The following is a 19771-nucleotide window of genomic DNA, read 5'->3' on the forward strand; positions in this document are numbered from 1 at the left end:
CTACACACAGTCCGGAGCAGGTGTAGATTTTGTGAGTAGCTACGAAAAAATCAGCACTACTAAAAGATTGATGAATGCGGAAATCCACGTAAATTTGCGCTGCACAGGGTTTACACACAAATCCGTGCTGCTCACGTTTCATGAATGAGATCCATTGTGTCTTGAGCTGTTAGAACCATCAGATAACAAACAGGACTCTGCTTTAAACTGCTGGTTCTGACGGGGCAGGTGCTGTTAGCGCCGTGTTACTCACAGTCCGTGTCTCCGCGCCTGTTGTTCAGCTCGGTGATCCACTTGGCGTACTCGTGCAGCGCCTCCACGCCGAGCTGCGGCTGCACCAGGGGGCAGGACGAGGCCTCGGTGCTGACCGTGCTGTGCTCCAGACAGATCTCCAGGGGGCGCTGCAGCGCCGCCTGACTCTCTTCATCCTCCTCCTCCTCCTCCCTCCACTTCACCTCTGGAGCTTCCAGACCCACCAGCTGCTCCAGCACCACCTTGTAGGGGGACTCAGCAAGTCTGTAGGAACACAGCTCCGTTACACACCACTGCTGTCTGGGACTATCAATCTTCTCCCCAAATCAGATTCCAGTTTCTAACACTTATGATGTTAAATATTCAAATTTTTAATGTTTTTTTTTAGCTCATAAACCAGCTTATTATTACTACATCGCACGTCCACTAAAGGGCATTCCAACCAAATCTGTTATGTAACATTTTCACACTTAAGTTTTACCAACTCAATATAAAACTTCAAGAAGGGAAATCTAAATATTACAAGTAGTGGTGCAACGGATCACAGTTGATCCAAGTGGATCCAGGTGCGATCAAAAAAACTCTGTTCGTAAATTTGAAGCTGCAGCTCTACGACGCACACAACAACAACTCAATTGTTTTGTTTTATCAACTTGTTTACTACCTCGAACGTCGCTATGCACGACGCTAATTTGTGTCGTTGTGGAAGGCACACATTGGAACGTCAGTTTACACCTTTGAATATTTTAATTTTTAAAATAATTTGAATTCTGTTAATAGTGAAGTTTGTTCTGACAGCCCTAGCGGTGTGTGTGTGTGTGTGTCTTACGGCTTGTTCCTGGCGGGTTTGGGCAGGAAGCTGAAGTCGGTCTTGCTCAGTTCTTGGTGGTCGAGCTGTTTGGACGGTGAGCTCAGCTGGTGGCCGCAGTGCGCCAGCGTCCAGCGGGGACCCCAGCCCACCCGGAAGGACCGGCCCACAAACAGCCCGGCATCCATCAGCAAACCCCCCTGTGGAACCACACACAGACACACACAGGTTTTATATGCATTTGATGGGTTCACCTGAGCTGACTGTTGGTTTGTGTTTGTTGCCTCTCTGGACTGACCTTCCCCTGAGTGACCGACTCTTTGAGGGGGACGGGGCTGCCCAGCCGCCGGACGCCCACCGTCCTGATGGCGGGCTCCTGGGTGCGGGGGGGCAGCAGGAAGGAGGAGGGGCCTGGGACCGGAGCGGCCCAGTGCAGAGAGCGGGGGGAGTCGGCCAACGATGGTGAAGCTCGAGACAGAGGGGGAGGGAAGGACGGGCGGGGGGAGTCTGACAGCTGAGAGAGCAGGCCAGAGCTGAAACGAGCCTGAAGGAGACCACCTAGAGGGAGAGAGAGATGGAGAGATAGAGATATAGAGATGAAGATAGAGATATAGGGATAGATATAGAGAAATATAGAGATACGGGTGTAGAGATAGAGATATATAGAGATGGAGATAAAAAATCAATACTGATTTTTAATAACTGGATGATTTATTTATTTTTTCTTCTTGTGTGAGTATGCATGCGTGTCATTGAGATTGTCCTTTTTAGCTTGTTTTAGTCTGTTTTAGCCCTGGAATGGATGTGGCAAATTCCGTTGCACTTATCTGTTGCAATGACAATAAAGGCTATTTGATTTGAACTAGAGATAAAGAGAGATACAAATTGACCAATTAGGTTTGCAGCTGATATATAGAGTGTTGACATATATATAGGCAATGTTACTTTTAAAAAGTGATTAGTTATAGTTACCAGTTACTTTCCCCAAAAAGTAACTGGTTTAGTAACTGAATTACATTATAAAATTAACTAATTACCAAGAAAAGTAACTATCTTATTTTTATAAAATACTCCAATATGTCTAATTACTGTGACTCCCCCCTCTAACCTCCTGTTTATCTGGAACTAACCAACTCACTCGGTATCATTATCATCAGCGTATCATTATTTTCTAACAGCGTTACTCCCATCACTGTATATAGATCTATTATTTACTCATCAACAATCAGCTAATGACCTATCTCAGCCTGGGTTTCTCCTTCCTGTCAGAGCTTCATTCTTAGTGGAACATGGAGCAGGTCACGTGACCAGAACCTGAGGTCACTATGTGACAGCAGCAGCAGCAGCAGAGTGTTGGTACCTGATGTCTTCTGAGCTCCAGGCAGGACGAGGCGAGGAGACGAGACGTCGGCTGAGACCTTCATCAGCGCCTGATCCTGAAACATGTCGCCATCCTCTTCATCCTCAGCAAACAGAGACGCCTTCATTATCTGTCACAGCCAGAGAAGACTTGGTTATTATTCTGGCGGCGGTCTGATGAGGTCACTTCCTGTCTGTGTGGCTCGGTGGGGGGGGTGTTAAGCCTCTTACCTGCAGGGTGTGCGGGTTGAGCCCAAACGTGGAGGCCATGTGGTTGGACGCCAAGACGCCGTCGTATTCCGCCGAGATCAAACCTCCGAGCTTCCCGCCCGTGGTGTCCATGTCCATCCCCAGCTGGTCCCCGTCCTCCTCTCCTCCCAGCATGCTCTCTGTCAGGACGCTCTGGGTGATGTCGGCCATGTCGCTGTCCAGCTCGGCCACGCCGCTGGGAGGATCCACCACCACCGTGGACTGAAAACACACAGAGGGAAAAAACTGCTCAACTATGGAACCAACTGTCACCTGCCAAAATAAAAGTCTGTTTGCCAAGATGAAGCACTGATCTGTGGTCAGCCGTTCCTTTAGAAATCGTGGTTCTTCCAAAATGACAGTAAAACTTTTTATTGATTTTTTTTTTTTTACTGGAACAGAAAACATTGAAACACTAGAACAGTGTCAGTGACATCACTCAGCTGGTCATAATTGTCATGACAACAAACAAACTGTTTCATCTTCATTAAGTTTATTTCTTTCATTTAAGAAAAATAAATCCATACAATTCAGGCCACATGAGTTAGAGGCTAAAATCCCACTTCAGCAGCTGTTGATCCTTCTGATAAACAGCAAAGCTTCAAACCCACACAAACAACACTGGAATATAATTATCCTCTACACATTAAAACAACTTGTATCTGTTATTTGAGACAGAGAGATAGAGATAGACCTAAGCTTTGACCTTTGACTTTGATCTGCTACTCCACTACGACCGTGGACTAGAAATATAATATACTCTACAAATAAAACAACTTGTATTGTTAAATATTTCAGATCTTTCCCCAAAACACTAACAAAATCACTACAAAAGGGAAACAAACCAGACTGATCAAAGTGAAGACTAACTAAAAGTCTTTTAGAGAGGGTTAATAAAACTTCACCCTCGATCTAAAAAAAAAAAAAGACAAATAAAACAACAAAACACCTCAGGTTTAAGTTTCTCTTGAAGTTGTTTCAGGTGTGGAAATCAAAACACACACTGTGACTGAATCCCTCACATTCACACAGAGCAGCTCGACCTGCTCGTCGTCGCTCCGGCTGCTGTTGTGATTGGGTGGTTTGACATGTTGAGGCCCTTTGTGGGCGGTGAGCACGGGGCTCCCGTTACTACGGAGACACTGTGTGACCGAGTGTGAGTGCATCTGCTGCACAGAGCAGCTCGGCTCTCCTCTGTGGTCAGTGAAGCCTCACAACCAGCAGAAGAACATCAGGTTTGTTTACTGGACGTTTTAACTCAAAGAGTGAAACAACAACAACAACAACCGTCTCCACAACGTCAGCTATGTTTTTATTGGTGGTGCTACTGGTCAGCTGTGACTGGCCGTTACCATGGTAACAGTGGTCTGAGTTAAGTCTGGTCTTGTGTCTGAAGTCGCGTGTGACTCTGGTTCTGGTTCTAACTCAGAATAACCGGCCCGCTGCGTCCACATGTATCAATGTGTGGTGATGATGATGATGATGATGATGATGGGGGGTGTGGGTGGGCGCAGGCTGCTCTACCTGAGCCTGTGGCGCCACCTGCTGCTGGGAGGGAGGAAGCTGCTGCTGCCTCAGCGCCGGCAGCGCCGCCGTCTTCAGCTTCTTGGCGTCGGCTTTGGGCGGGAGCTCGTCTTCCTCGTCAGAGTCCTGGAGGCCGTACTTGGAGAAATGGGCCACCTGAGAGACAGAGAGGGGGACAGCATGAGGGAGGGAGGGGGACACATCTGAGAACCACTGATTCTGACGCAGCGTCACCAGTGATGGCAGTAACAGCATTACTAGAGATGCTAGTAATCCAAAAATTTCCCCCGTTTGGGTGGGTGTTACCTAGACCAAGGTAGCCTACCCTGTTTCCACCTGGCATTAACATGCGTTTCGTTTTCAGTGATCAGACTGCAGTCAGATAGAGCTTGACCACATGAAAGTACAGATGTAAACACACCCAAGACACACTGACGACAGATTGTGATCCGATTGGCCAAACCACATCCAGAGGTGGTCAGGGATGTATTTTAACACATTGAGTGTCCTGTATCCGCATACGACTATGCAGGCAGTGGTGTTGCTCATTCATTAACGAGACTTGTTTGGCTCCGCCATAGCCTCTCTGAGAAACGCCGTTAAAAAAACATGATATTATTTTCTGAGACTCCGTCTCTCTCTCACACGTGGACAGGTCGCACTGGAACACTAGTAAATAGTGTTCAAATGATCCTGTGATCTCTTTTTTTCTTTTTTCATTTAAAATAACAAGAAAGAGCTACCCTGCAGCACAGAGACTTCACATTATGGAATAACTAACGTTTTTATGAACAAATAGCAATAGAAAACCTTGTTTCCCCAGTTTGAGACCCTCAAAAATAGACTTAACCACTTATATTCTGAATCTTATGGTACTTGAGCATATTAAAAAACAGAAACCCAATAGCTACTTTTCCTGTTAATTAGTTACTTTTATAATGTAGTAATTCAGTTACTTGTGAGGGAAAGTAACTAGTAACTATAACTAATTGTAGTGTATTTTTTGGCTTTTTACGCCTTTATTAGATAGAAGAGTTTAGAGAGACAGGAAATGGGGAGACGGAGAGCAGGGGAATGACATGCAGGAAAGGGACGCCCGATGCAGGACTCGAACCGGGGCTGCCTGCAGCGAGGACCGTAGCCTCTATACACTTGACGCTGCAACTAATTACTTTATAAAAGTAACATGCTCAACACGTGTCTCTCATGGTTAATAACAGGTCCAGCGGACCCTGAGGACCAGGTCCAGACTGAGCTGTGTGTGAGGGACTGACCTCGAACACCCAGGACCCGGTCTCAGGTCTGTACTCCAGGAAACGCGCTCCTTGTTTCCGCGAGGCCTTCTCTAGGCGACCCTCGTAGTTCATGTCCGTCAGGCGCTCGGGGCTCCTGATCTGAGTGCACGCCGTTTTGTCGTTGGGCCAAACTCCGTCCAAGGTCACCTCGGCCCGTCTACACACACACACACACAAACACACACACACAGTCAGCATCAGACCAACAACACTGGAGACTTCTCTGCCCCCGCCTCCACCTGCCTGTTAAGCCCCTCCCCCTCCGGAGGCTTGTTCTTGTCGTCCGGGTACACGATGACCTCCTTGCGTCTGAAGTGGACCGTGTCGTCCAGGTTCAGCCCCGCCACGTTCACCTCGCCGGGGAAGAAGATGGAGCCGTAGCCTGCGAGGACCAATCACAGCAGAGCACCGACACTTAGTCCAATCAGAACATTTTCATTCGTTTTTATTTTTATTTAGTTTTTCTATTTCAGTTTAGTTTTAGTCAGTTCAACAAGTGATGAAGCAGTTTGAGTTTAATTTTGATTTAGAGGAATTAACTACCGGTAGAGGCTTTCTCCTAAAACCTGAACAGCTAAAAAAAACTGTCAGACCCCTGAAGTGAACTTTTCCCCTTTTAGTTGCATCCCATAATGTTCCCATTGGTCCTCATCAGGTTCCATTCACTCTTATCTACCTGTGGGTCGTACTCCAAGTCGTCCCATATTGAGCTGTGGCCTTTTCTTCCTGCAGCCTTAGACAAACTACAGCGAGGCTGATGTTATCTGACATTATCTAGTTTCATTTAGTTTTACATTGTTCACAGGAGATTTAGTTTTCCTTTTTGGAAAAATAGTCATTTTTACTTTTATTTCAGTTTACCAAGTTGTTTTTACACTGCTAGTTTTAGTTCTAGTTCTCTATAATAACCCTGGCTGTTGGTTGTTAACATGGATGTGTAGTAAGGAGGCAGCAACTGATGGAAGAGGTGGCTGCTGGGAGTCCAGTGTCTGACGTCACCTTTCCTGCCGACGGTGAAGTTCTCCACCACACAGTCTCCGTTCTCGTCCACCATCTCTGCCAGATCGTCCATGGAGGGGATGGTGTAGTACCCCACCCGGTTCAGGACGATGCCTGGAGGACACACACACACACACACACAGCACAATCTGAGTGATCGGTTCACCTCAACAACAAAAGTCCAGACGTTAATCACAGCTGGACTTCAGTCCCGTGGACGGAGGGCTGCGTCACCTGCTGGGTGAGGAGACTGTTGGATCTCCTGCGGCTCGTCCTCTCTCTCCTCCTGCAGAGACTCCTCCCCCAGGGAGGTGGACACGTCGTCGCTGCTCAGCTGAGGACAGAGAGACAAAACTTAAGATGGAAGACAAGCAGTGAAGGGACAGTGAAGGTGTGTGTGTGTGTGGGGGGGGCTGACCTCCAGGCCGTTCCTGGACGGTTTGTGCATGTTGAGGTCGCTGATGGTGTCCTGCAGGCTGCTGTGGTTGCGTCCCTGTGGGATGGGCTTGGCGATGGGGTTGACGTAGAACTGGGTGACCTCGGGGTCGTCGTCCGTCCGGCCGCTGGGACCGGCCAGATCCCTCAGCTCCTCCTCCTCCCCCCCCAGGCTGCACACAGCACACAGTCACACATCATCCAACAGCTGCACCGGCTTCTGAATACTAGAATATTTACTACTGAGTACACCGTCATGTAGTGTGCTATTTACTTCTGTAAAGCGTGAATTTCAACAGTAGGTGTTGTCGTCTCAAACCGAATTCTGTCGCTTACTGGAACTAGCGATTGCAACGGTTGCCAATGTTTTCTTTTTTTTTCAACCGCTATTGTCGCCCATCAACACATCTACTGGCTTGCTTTGTTTGTAATTCCAATTAGCGATAATGAACACCTTTCTGTTGCGTAACGGCTGCGCTGCTGGTCACAGCAAATCACAGGGACCCACGGAATCTCATGAATTCACACATAATCACGCAATATAGAGGGATGTAGAACCACAAAACCAACAACAGTTCATTTAATCCAGAAGAGTCGTAGGAAAACAACTCGGTGCTGATCTGTCTGTTTCAGTGTGAAGGCGCCTAGACACTCAAGAATTGAGACGCAGCCCTGTAGTTTCATTGTAGTGTTGATATAAACACAAGCTGCAGCCTAAAGGTGAGTGGGTGAATAAATCCATCTGATCTCAACCTCTGGGACGATTCAGGAAAATGTGTCCAGGACAGTGACAGAAGACCAGAGGCTGTGTCTGTTGCCATACCGACTACTTCTGTGTAACTCAACTGGAAGCAAACCCACCTGTGTCCGTTCTGTGGGTACTCTGAGGGGGAGGCCAGGTCGTCTGGCTCCGTCTGGCTGCTGTACTGACTGTTGTTCAGGTTCTTCAGCACCAGTTTCTTTATGCTCTTCCTGTGGATGCAACACACACACACACAAACATCAGAACACCACAGCTGATACCTGAGCCTGTACATCCTGGACCTATGATTCTTCCCTGTCACCACGGCAACAGTAGAGGCCGAGGGTCACCTGGGTATGAATGCTCCGCTGGTCAGCGAGGGCTCGTCGTCGTCCAGGCCGTCGAACAGCTGCGACTTGGAGGAGCCGGATGACGTCAGCGCTTTGGGGCGGACCCTGGTGGCGGGGCGCGGGGTCAGCTTGTAGTGGGTGGGCGTGGTCAGAGCCTTCTGGGCCGTCGGATTGGTCGGTTTCAGGCGCTGTCGGAATAAGAGAAGTTGTCAATGTCTGACTGCTGACATATGCCTCTTTTATTTATTTATTTATTTATTTTTAATATGGTTTTTAATCTTATTTTATCTAGTTATTGATTATTGACATATTGCTGGTATGAATTCTTTAAAATTTTCCAACATTGTGTGTAATTTATTGTTGGCATTGTTCTGCATCGAAGGGGGACTGTGGTCCAATTTCGTTGAATTGTTATACTTGGATAGATAGAATAAGTATTGTCTTTGCCTAATCATACCATCTATCCATCTAGTTTAAGAAAAAATTAAGAGACCACTCCCAAAATCATCAGTTTCTCTGGTTTTACTATTTATATGTATGTGATTGAGTACAATTAAATTTAAAAAAATTTAGTTTAATTCTATCAACTACTGACAACATTTCTCCCAAAATTGAAATAAAAATATTGTCATATTGTCAAGTCGTTTCAGGCCTTGAAGAATAATAATGCAAAGAAAACATGTTGATATTTATTCCTAAACAACACAGCTAGAATATTTTAACTCAGGAAGAGTTTATAAAGCAGTTTTTGTGGGATAATGTCGATGTTTAATCCCAGCAGTGGTTTTTATAATCTTCCTATAAAACCAGATGTGGTTCAGGTGATGACCTCATCAGCGTCTCATTAAGTAGAATGAGTTGTGTTTGTGTTTAAAAAAAGAAAAGAATGAGTGTCATACATGTAGAGATGCTTTGAAGAAACATTTATGAAAGTGGTCTCTTATTTTTTTCCAGATCTGTATGTAAATAAAGAGTGGAGTGGTGAGTTTTGGCGACGTGGCTTCACCTCCTCCTTCTTCTTGGGGTCGGACAGCGGGTTCCTGAACAGCGGCGAGTCTCCGTACGGCGAGTACGCCAGCACGCTGAGCTGCTGCTGGAGCATGGCCTGCTGGGCGGCTGCTGCACTGGGATCAGCCAGGGCTGTGGGGGAACAGGGAAACCACAACATGTTAAACATCCCATAGATGCTACGGCGGCGACAGATCGGCAGTGACCCTCCCTCCTCTAGGTGGCGGCCAGTCTCACCGACAGGCTGCTGCGGCGCTCCGAAGCCCAGGGTGCTGGCTCCGCTGCTGAAGCCGGTGGCTCCAAACGTTCCCATGGTTCCCAGCGTGGTGCCCAGTTTGTTCTGGTTGTTGCCAAACAGAGACGGTTGTCCTGCGCCCACTGCTGGACACACACAGCTCAAGAGTTCATACATTCTGACCACACAGGAAGTCAGGGAGAAACCACTTCTCCTGTTCATTTACTGTCACAACATTTCAACTCAAAACCTATCCATCAATATTTTACAGACGTTTGCTTGTTGATCCCGTTTTTTTCCTCCTAAATAACTGAGGCTTTATTCAGCTTCTTTTCTGATGCTAAACAATCAACAGCTCATCTTTAATGTCCCTGGGTACAACAGAACACCAGATGCTAGTGCTGCTTTCATCAATAAGAATTATGACTAAATATCATCAACGAACTTATATCACGAAAGACGAAAACGAGACGAGACGTGAATAGTTGTCATGTGACGATAACTATAATAAAATATATGCGTTATAACATGTTTGGCTGGTAAAATAAATATATTGAGCAGCATCTTCCATGTCTGGAATGGAAGTTTTCTTGAGTCTATAAGGTAACAATAATATAATAATAAGATAACCAAGTTTGAACTGTGAAATGGGTTTGACTAAATGAAAAATGTGGTTTCGTCTATACTGTACTAGGTAATTATACCATATTGACTGGGTTTAATAGAATTACAGTACTAAAAAGAGATTCAAACACAATTTTCATTGACTAAAACTAGACTAAAATGTCATCAGTTTTCGTCGACTAAAACTAGAAATATTCTGACTAAAATGCTCAGACTTTTAGTCGACTGAAACTTGACAGTTTGACACACAGACTAGACTAAAACTAAAATTAAAACAGGCCGCCAACACAAGACTAGTCCTGTCCCACCAGCAGTCATTAATTACTAACTGAATTTTTCCACGGTTAATGTTAATGTAATCCACGGTGTGTGCTCCACTCAGGAGAGATGACATGTTACTGTTCCAGTGTTACCTGCTCCAAAGCTGGTTCCCAGTCCTGTTCCCAGTCCGCCGGTGGCCGGCTTGTTCCCAAACAGGCTCCCTGCCGCCGGATTGGCTCCGAAACCTTTCCACCCAGACCACAACACAGATTAGTGATGAACTAAAACCGCACCAACACTTGGAAGCGTCTTGAGAGTTCCTTTAAAAACCGTTGACTTACCGAAGGTGGAGGTGTTGGTTCCGGTTCCCAGCGTGAGGGCGGGCTTGTTGCCGAAGAGGCCGGTGCCGGTGCCGAAGGAGGGGGCGCTGGTGGTGGTGGTGCCGAACCCGGCCGTCTTGTTGCCAAACAAACTCTGCTGTTAGACACAACACCAACGCTCACTACGGCTTCGTCCAGCCCTCACACCTCCACTCACATCTGACTTGCTTTATTTACACCACTTTCATTTTTCTGTGTCTATGTTACTCCTTTTACTTCTGGTTTAACTCCCCATCAAACATTCTTCTTTAGTATTTTAAATTTAATTTATTATTTTGACTCCATTCTTAACATGACAACTTTGACGTCTGCTTTTACTCTTCAGTATTACTACACCTCCCGCTCCTAATTTCACTTTTTATCAGCGTCTGACAGACTCACTTCCTCTTATTTCTATGTCTGTCTTGATTTGATTGGACAGTATATTCAACCTGGATGAGCCAGCAGTGGCGTTATTGTGGTGTAACTGTGACTGTTTGTATTGACTGAGACTAATAAACTTGCTACCTGTGTTCCAACGTTTCCAAATCCGGTGTTAGTTTGGCCGAACAGTCCCGTGGTCGTCCCGAAGCCGGTGGCCGCGCTGGTCTGAGCGGCACCGAACAACCCGCCCGTCTGGGGCGCCGCCGTGTTCCCAAACAAACCCTGAAAGACGGAGGAACCCAGTCAATCATCATAAAAAAAAAAAGGTCAGAGTTAAAGCCATGGAGGAAACATTTCATCTCTCCACTTCCAGACACTGAAGCTGAACAATGAGACCAGGGGTCTATACTACGAAGCAGGTTCAACATACTCAGAGTAGCTTTCAGTTATCCGGCTTCACTTAACTGGATCACGCTAAGCGGTCACACAACGGTGGTTATCAACACGGTAAGTCAACCCAGGGAGTTAGCGTCATCTGACCAATCACAGACATGGACAGGTCTGACAGCAGCTGCAGCAGCAGAGCGGAGAGTTTCACTAACGAGGAGCAGACCATAATTCTGCAGCAACATGAAGAGATGAAAGAAACACAGTCGCTACAGCAAAGAGCAGAAAGTGCTACAGAGAATCACTGACTGTGACAATGCTTATAGTTCATGGGATTAAAATTAAATAAAATCACTGCTCAATCACTATGGGATGGCTGATGGCTGTAGGAATCACATTATATTCCTCTAAACTGGCCTGTTGCTCACATTTAATTTTGTGGTGTGTATTTGATGCAGAGAGTTAGGTGTGTGAATATTGCACATACACTAATGTAAAAAAAACCAAAAAAAAACCTTGGAGCACTGTGAGAGGATCAGACCCCCGTATTTTTAGTTTTTAGATGAACATCTCTAAGAGAGATGCGTTTTATGCCTATCTATCTATATCGATCCCTCTGTGTGTGTGTGTGTCTGTGTGTGTGGGGGGGGTCATTTAGTTTTATTGTAAGTTTTCATCGGAGGGACTGACAAACCTCTGTCAGCTGAGCCAAGAAAATGATTGGTCAGGAGGCGAAACATTTCTACCTGGTAATCTCAATCTGGAACATAACCTGCTCCGAACCAGGTTAGCCGTTCAGCATAAGTTGCCGCGGAGATGTATCCCGGTAAGAAGTGAACCACCGTCGTAGTACGGAAAACCCAGGGTTAACCCTGAAGTTACCTCGCTAAGCTCAAATCCTGTTTCGTAGTACAGGCCCCTGAACGCTCCAGTTAGCCACACACTCACCATGCTGCTGGTGTTGGCCTGGCCCATGGTGTTGGTGTTGCCGAAGGAGAAGCCCGTGTTCTGTGTGGTGGTGGGCTGGCCGAACGGCTTGAAGAGGCTGGCGGCCTGCGGCTGGGCCTGCGCGCCGAACAGCCCGCCGGTGGCCGCGCCGAAACCAGTGGTCGGCGCTGCTGAGAAAAGACCGACACACGGCTTCAGAAATCATTTCTTCCACATCTGGGGGAAGTTCGGTCTCAAACATTTAAAGGGATAGTTCACCCTAGAATGATATTTCGCTCATTATCTACTCACCCTCATGTTGACTAAGGGCTGGAAGAATTATCAGAGTCCACCGTCCCTTCTCTGAGTTACAGGGGGTCTCGGCGTAGCAGTGAATTTCAATGCAACGGTTGCAAAGGGACACCGGAGCTCTTCGTAAAAAAACACACACAAAAAAACATCCAAATACCTCCATGATGCTCGTATGTAATGTCCGTCTTGTGCTGAAGCCCCAAATTGCGTAATTGTCCCGAAAAAAATTAAATAAGTCTATATTTTAAGCTTGTTTGTAGCGGAAGCTTCTCGTCTTCTTCTTCTCCTCTTCCTGGTCCGTCCAAATATCGCGTGATTCGCAGTAACCGCACTGACGCCGGCGCAAATCACGCGATATTTGGACGGACCAGGAAGAGGAGAAGAAGAAGACGAGAAGCTTCCGCTACAAACAAGCTTAAAATATAGACTTATTTAATTTTTTTCGGGACAATTACGCAATTTGGGGCTTCAGCACAAGACGGACATTACATACGAGCATCATGGAGGTATTTGGATGTTTTTTTGTGTGTGTTTTTTTACGAAGAGCTCCGGTGTCCCTTTGCAACCGTTGCATTGAAATTCACTGCTACGCCGAGACCCCCTGTAACTCAGAGAAGGGACGGTGGACTCTGATAATTCTTCCAGCCCTTAGTCAACATGAGGGTGAGTAGATAATGAGCGAAATATCATTCTAGGGTGAACTATCCCTTTAAACTGACTCAGGGTCTGCGCTAAGACGGCAAGCTCAGCTTCCGTTACCTGCTCCGAACGTGCTCTTGTTCTGTCCGAAGGAGAAGCTGGTGTTGGGGGCCGCCGTGGAGCCAAACAGACCCGTGGCGGCGCTGGATGTGGCCGTGGCCGGACCAAACAGGCCGCCGGTCGCTGCAGCCATCTGATTGGTCGGGCCCTTCCTGCCCGCCTGGTAGTCCTCCAGTCTCAGCTCCTGCACAGAGGAGGAAGGAAAACACAAAACACAATCTTGAGAAGATGATGTGATTGAATATCTACTTCAGTCCTGGTAACCAGACATGACTGACACTGTGACATCATCATTTCTAGCAATATTTGATCCAGACCAGACACTACAGGTCAATAGTGTAAACTTTTAAACTAACACATATCACCATGAAACTTCCCAAGTTTATCACTTACATTCAGACACATGTTTTTTTGTATTACAAGTTTTGTCATATTTTATGTTTAAATATGTAAATGAGGCAATATCTAATGAAATATGCGCTAATTTGCATATTTTTCCAGAACAGAAATCTGAACAATGAATAAAGCTGCTTTGAAAATTCTTGTTTTATTTTGTTGACATACTAAAGACTGAAGTTTTTACAGAGGGAAATTTGCATCTCTTTTTATCACTCTGAATTCAAGAAAAATCTACAGACGAAAAGACAAAATCAGGTGGATTTTCTACCATTTGTCTCCACTATTCTGACAGAGACATGTTAAGGAAGCAAAATGGATCGGTGCATGAAAAAACAACATTTTTGCCTGCAGTGTCTGGCCTTAATGATAGAGTTATGGTGATTAATGGAGGTGAGCGGCGGGTTCTGTGCTGCTGGTTCTGCCTGGAACCCTGACAACAGAACACGTGGCCTGTGTGTGAAGCTACAAACTCACCTCCAGAGACTTGTTCTCGTACTCCTTCATGGCTGTGATGCACTGGTGCTTGGTGTTGATGCTCGTGGTCACGCCGGCTTTCACCATCGTGTCACTTCCTGTTGGCGGCTGCAGGGGGGAAGGAGGAGAATATAAATGTAAAACATGCAGTGTTGAGGTTTTGACAATAACGCTGCTGTAGTTTTGTTTATAAAATGTCAGGAAATGTTCCCACAGTCCAACATGACGGAGCGGTTTTGATTCACTTAGTCTATATTTTCAGAGTGAACAGTGTGTAAAGCGTCGGGGTGAAGTCGGCTGCTGTACGCACGTTGAATTTGACGGTTGTTCCTGGCTGCTGTGTGGCCGAGAACCCCGCGCCTCCGAACAGGGAGTTTGCTCCGCCGAACGGGTTGGCGGCGGTGTTGGCGGTCGCCCCGAACAACCCGCCGCTGCTGGTGCTCGTCCCGAAGCCTGGAAGGGACAAAAAATCAACAACACCTGAATCAGAATCACTTTTTCAGAGACTTCTCCTCTCGGACGCATCCAGGATCAGATGGAATAAACACTTTGTCTCCCCTTTTATAACCCTGTAGAGTGTGGAGGGAATGTCTGTCATTGTTTGTTAATTGGAAAATTAAAAAAGAAAAAAGACGAAACAAATGTTAGCATGATGACACTAGTTGAGATTTTACAGCTGTAATAATGACCCTGGCACTACTTGCTGTTAAAACTTCACTCCATGTGGTTTGTTGCAGTACTGTTTTATCTCCTGTTAGTTCAAACATAAAAGCTGCATATCTATACACAGTTGTCCTTGTCCAGCTCAGCAGCAAAACTTTGCCAATGAGAAATAAAACATTTTATTTGTCAAAAAAAAAAAAAAAGATGGAATAGTCTAGGGCTGGGACTCGATTAAAAAAATGTATCGAATTAATTAGAGGCTTTGTAATTAATTAATCGCAATTAATCGCATTTTAATCGCATATAAATATTTGACCTGAGAACAGTGAGAAGCATTTTTTTTTCACATGGATTTTAGTATACCATTGAATGACTGAATACATAAGCTTAAGCATTCAAGGTGGTACTTAACCAAGACCAACAGGGATGCAAATTATCAATTAATTCATTAATCGATATTTGATACAGATTAAATGGTCTTTCCTGCCAATACACTATGATGATTACTGTAGTATTTAACTAGGCTACTTAAATCACAGTAGCATAAACTGATTTGTTGAACTCAGCCTGATGTAAACATTAATAAAACTCAGTAACCAATCACACAGGCAGCTCCATGTTGTCCCTGTGTGATGTTCAGGGACAGGTCAGGACAGTCTGAAGACAGACAGCTCTGAGGGTGAAGTCCTATCATAATGAGATGAGATGCACCTGTGACAGTGACAGGTCATAGATATAGCGCTGCAGCTGAGCAATTAGCGCTATATAGCGCATTTAGCGTGCGCCCGTGTCTGTGTATCTATGTGCAGGCAGAGATCAGAGATGGTGTTTTAAATAACCATGCTAGCGTTTCACCAGCTCTCATCTCTGCCAGTCAGCCTCTCAAACTGCCGCCTCTCTCGCGTGCGGGCGCACCGCACGTAGACACACGTGAGAAAAAAAAAAAAAAAAAATTAATAAGTGCGATTAAAATGCGTTAATTTTTTTAACGCGTTAATTTTTGTGTAATTAATTAATCGTAATTAATGCGTTAAAGTCCCGGCCCTAGAATAAACACAACCCATAAAGGAGGAAAAACAGTCAAGTAGGAAAAGGTTCTCACTCCCAAAGGACGTGGGTTTGTTGGCGCCGAAGGCATTGTTCTGCTGGGAGAAGAGTCCGCCGGTGGTGCCCGTCCCTGTGTTTCCAAACAGGCTGGTGGACGTGCCGGTCGCCGCGCCGAAGCCGAAGCCGGTGCTGGTGGAGGAGGTGGCCGGCTGGCTGAACGTACTGGACCCAAACAGACCGCCTGGTGGGGGGGGGGGCACAGGAGCAGATTCATTTTAATTCATGTATCTCATGGTCGGCTGGTGTCCAGTTAAAGACTAAACCTACTTTCTGTAATTCATGGATTTCTATAGCACATTTCCAAAACAAGGAAACTTTACATTTAGACAGAAAATGAATTAAAAGAATAGTTCACCCAAAATTCTAATTAATTAAGTCTATATCAAGATTTGGACGGACCAGGAAGAGGAGCTTCCGCTACAAACAAGCTTGAAATATAGACTTATTTAATTTTTTTCGGAACAATTTCGCATTTCGGGGCTTCAATACAAGACGGACATTACATACGAGCAGCATGGAGGTATTTGGATGTTTTTTGGTGTGTCTTTTTGTTACGAAGACAGTTGGTATCCATTTGCAACCGTTACATGGACATGCACTGCTACGCCGAGACCCCCTGTAACTCAGAGAAGCCACGGAGGACTCTGAAACTTCTCCCAGCCCTTAGTCCACATGAGGGGGAGTAGATAATGAGGGCAATTTCGAGTGAACTATTCCTTTAAGAAAATTCATAATGTACACACAATGGATTCAAACTAGGAAAAATAGAGGATTAAAATAAAATATACTAAAAACTATATTAAAAATGAGAATAAAATTGACAGTGCAAAGCAAGTATGAACACAGCCTGATTTAACCAATAAAAATACATAGGAAAAAAAAATCCTCATCCACGGAGCTGGACTCATATTCTGTATTCATTTGACTCTTTTTTTAATGCAATTGCCTTGTCTGTTACTGTTTTCTAGTAATGTCCTCCTCTGTTCAGCTGTAATTTTTTTTCTTATGTTAAAAAAAACAATTACAAAAAAAAAAAGAGAGCCTGGTTTAAAGTGGCCAGAGTGGTGTGAGATGTTTGTATGGGTAAGTGAAGCGTTCAGAGTGAATGTAGCATCTTCAGGTTTAGTTGGAGCTCAGTTAGCAGACTGCAGGCCGGCAGAGACGTCTCTACAATGTGTTCTGGCCCTAAAACATGCAGTGCTTGGGTTGAGACACCGACTCAGCAGATGAAGTTTCCCCCCCCAAACAGGAGGAGTTCACATGTGGATATCTGTCTGTTTCAAACAAGAGCAAAAGGAGATGAGCTGACGAACCAGGTTTATTCTGCGTGGAGCCAAACAGTCCTCCAGTGTTGGTGGTCGCCCCAAAAGCAGATGTCCCAAAGCCTCCCGTCGTCCCGAAGCCCGTGTCTGCACACACACAGTTCATGGGAGAAAACTGAGATTTCCTTTCTCATTTCCTACATGTTTGTTCTTAGTGATAATATTAGTCCAGGTCTCTCAGTTTTTGGTTGTCTAAAACATAATTGTTTTTGTTTTATAATTAAAAAGAAACCTTTAGTGACTGTGGTCACAGGTCAGACATTTATTTACTATTTCAGTATGGCTATAAATGTCACTTGTAGAAACCTGGTGACAGTTTTATGGTTGACACGCAGACCTTAATGGGAAAATTAAGGACTTTTCTTCAGTGATCTCCAATTCAGTCAGTAAGAGACCCAGAACTATCAATAATTGGATTATTGGGAGACTCTAATCAACCTTATAGTGAATATTATTGCTATTACAGCTCACTCAGAGATCATCTCATCATCATTATTGTGTGAGAATGTCATTCTAACTGACACCGTCCAGGCGTCCTGGTGAATTCAAATCAAATTTTTCAGTCAACAAACTTACTTTGCTGTCCAAAGGTGGATGAGTTGCCAAATCCCCCCGTCCCACCACCAAAGGGAGTCCCAAATGACTTGTTGAACATCTTGCCCTGCTAGCAGGACTGCATAAGTCTCCTGCCTGAAAACACAAACACAACAGGATCCAGTATGAACCACATCAACATCTCTGTTCATGATCTGCCACAAGTGTCCAGTATAAAGAGAAGACATCAGGATTAAAACACAACACGGTAACAGTTATCAGCCAATAACTAGTATCATAACAGGAAGGGGATGGCTGCTGTTGTTGGTTTTTGGCTGTTTGTCTTCAATTTTTCCTATCCTCTATTTTTTTCTCTCCTTTTTCCTCTCTCATTTTGCATATTTCCTTGTACTCTTTTCCGTTCCAGTTCATCCTCATTACTTCCAACACATACAGACCAACACATACCAGCTTCCACCACAACGTCAATTCTTAACTATGTTTGCACCTGTACATCATTTGTCTTTATTTATTTGTTTATTTGCCCTTTAAAATAATAAAAACAATTAATAAGTTGTTTTTTCTATCTTCGTGTGTTTCTGTTGTTTTCCACTTGCAGAGTTTATGCTTTAACTTCCAGTCAAATACTCTTCTCTCTTAATCTAAAGCTGTAGCTAAAGTAAAGTTTTAAAATAGCGTGCTGGAGTTACGTACAAGTTACTTGGTTACATTTCCCCAGTGCGGTCGGTGGCCGGGTGCAGATGAGATTTAAACACGACACAGTTTGCAGGTGAAGCTCGGAGCCTCGGATCAGAAGTGTAACGTTAACGTACAGCTGTAACCATATGAAGACGAGGCTAACCGACCCTCCTCACTCCACGTGCAGCTAACAGGGCTGTGTCGTCAGCTCGATCCGTTGACCCAAAACACAACCGAACCATCACACCCCTACGGTAGTTTGGTTTTCAGCTGGCAGAAGCTCGGTCCGTCCGAGCCGGAGCCAGATGAGACCAGTTAGGAACCGACAACCAAAAGCCGAGATAGCCGTAGCACGATTTCCGCTTTAGCTAGCTAGACGCTAGCTCAGAGAGTCCAAACACATTAACGTAACCGCATAACACACAGCTCCAGTTTATTACTAACCGATAGTCGGCGGCTATAAACACACACTACACAGCCGTATCTCCAACGTTTGTCCCGTTGCTGACAGTTATTATTTACAAACTACGTGTGTAAAGCTAACGTTAGCCACCTAGCTCTCCCGCTTACTGGTTAGCATTGCTACGTAAACGTTAGCAAAACAACAGCGAGGTGGAATACCTGTACTTTGACACGCGCTTACCTTTATCAACGTCGTTATGTGAGACCGAGTTGTTTATCTGATTCCCTCCAACGCTGTGAAAGCTCCGCAGTCCAGAATATTCAGCGACGAAACCGTCTTTGGTGAAACATCGACGCCACCAGTTAGCTTCTTGTCAGCGAGGAGGGAAAACTGTCCACCGTCAACACGCACTTACATACGTCAAACGTCACGACGGCGACGCTTTTTTAACGTCTGTTTTTCAAAATAATATCATATCATAATAATTGATTACCACATTGTTTCCATGTTTTGTTTTTTAAAATATGTTATTATATACATATATATATATATATTTTTTAAAGTTAATCACGAATGAAAAAGGAAACATTTGGCAATTTTATTTTAGTAAGTGTTGTCTGAGGTCAGGCTCCACCACACTGAACAAATAGGCCTACTTCATCACAAACAGATTAAAACGATGATGAGTTCAAAAAAATGGTAACCAAAAATAAACAGCCATAGGCCTACACATGTAGGCTATTTACTGGCATAAGTAAATATCAAATGTTATAAAAGTTAAACTACATATCAGGTTCTGGTTAATGCAGATGTGAATTAAATCAAATTTTATAGTGACTGACCACTTCAGCCTCTATTGTTACCAAAGAAAATATAGTAGGCCTACAATACAATAATCCAA

General features: G+C 44.9%; 1 protein-coding gene across 8 annotated transcripts in view; it reads right to left on the bottom strand.

The window, feature by feature from the left end:
* The window catches only part of nup98 (nucleoporin 98 and 96 precursor), a 28438-nt gene extending 9165 nt beyond the window's left edge, over positions 1-19273 (bottom strand). The window contains exons 1-26 of one of the 8 annotated variants that reach the window (XM_083987359.1): positions 19111-19273; positions 17811-17924; positions 17226-17321; positions 15908-16093; positions 14453-14595; positions 14143-14250; positions 13270-13453; positions 12220-12386; positions 11029-11166; positions 10483-10615; positions 10294-10386; positions 9259-9402; positions 9020-9153; positions 8014-8201; positions 7783-7893; positions 6905-7094; positions 6721-6820; positions 6487-6600; positions 5731-5869; positions 5467-5644; positions 4193-4348; positions 2651-2890; positions 2421-2550; positions 1359-1618; positions 1082-1260; positions 254-516 (exon numbers count right to left, since the gene is read on the bottom strand). In XM_083987359.1, coding sequence (XP_083843485.1) covers positions 254-516; positions 1082-1260; positions 1359-1618; positions 2421-2550; positions 2651-2890; positions 4193-4348; positions 5467-5644; positions 5731-5869; positions 6487-6600; positions 6721-6820; positions 6905-7094; positions 7783-7893; positions 8014-8201; positions 9020-9153; positions 9259-9402; positions 10294-10386; positions 10483-10615; positions 11029-11166; positions 12220-12386; positions 13270-13453; positions 14143-14250; positions 14453-14595; positions 15908-16093; positions 17226-17321; positions 17811-17889 — 3853 coding nt within the window. In that variant the 5' untranslated portion in view covers positions 17890-17924; positions 19111-19273. Of the gene's footprint in view, positions 1-253; positions 517-1081; positions 1261-1358; positions 1619-2420; positions 2551-2650; positions 2891-4192; positions 4349-5466; positions 5645-5730; positions 5870-6486; positions 6601-6720; positions 6821-6904; positions 7095-7782; positions 7894-8013; positions 8202-9019; positions 9154-9258; positions 9403-10293; positions 10387-10482; positions 10619-11028; positions 11167-12219; positions 12390-13269; positions 13454-14142; positions 14251-14452; positions 14596-15907; positions 16094-17225; positions 17322-17810; positions 17925-19110 lie in introns of all 8 variants that reach the window. The other 7 variants (XM_083987358.1, XM_083987355.1, XM_083987361.1 and 4 more) reach the window with 7 other exon arrangements.
* Between the last annotated feature and the right edge of the window lie 498 nt (positions 19274-19771).

Source organism: Trachurus trachurus, assembly GCF_905171665.1.
Source record: "Trachurus trachurus genome assembly, chromosome: 14".
Taxonomy (NCBI): Eukaryota; Metazoa; Chordata; class Actinopteri; order Carangiformes; family Carangidae; genus Trachurus; species Trachurus trachurus.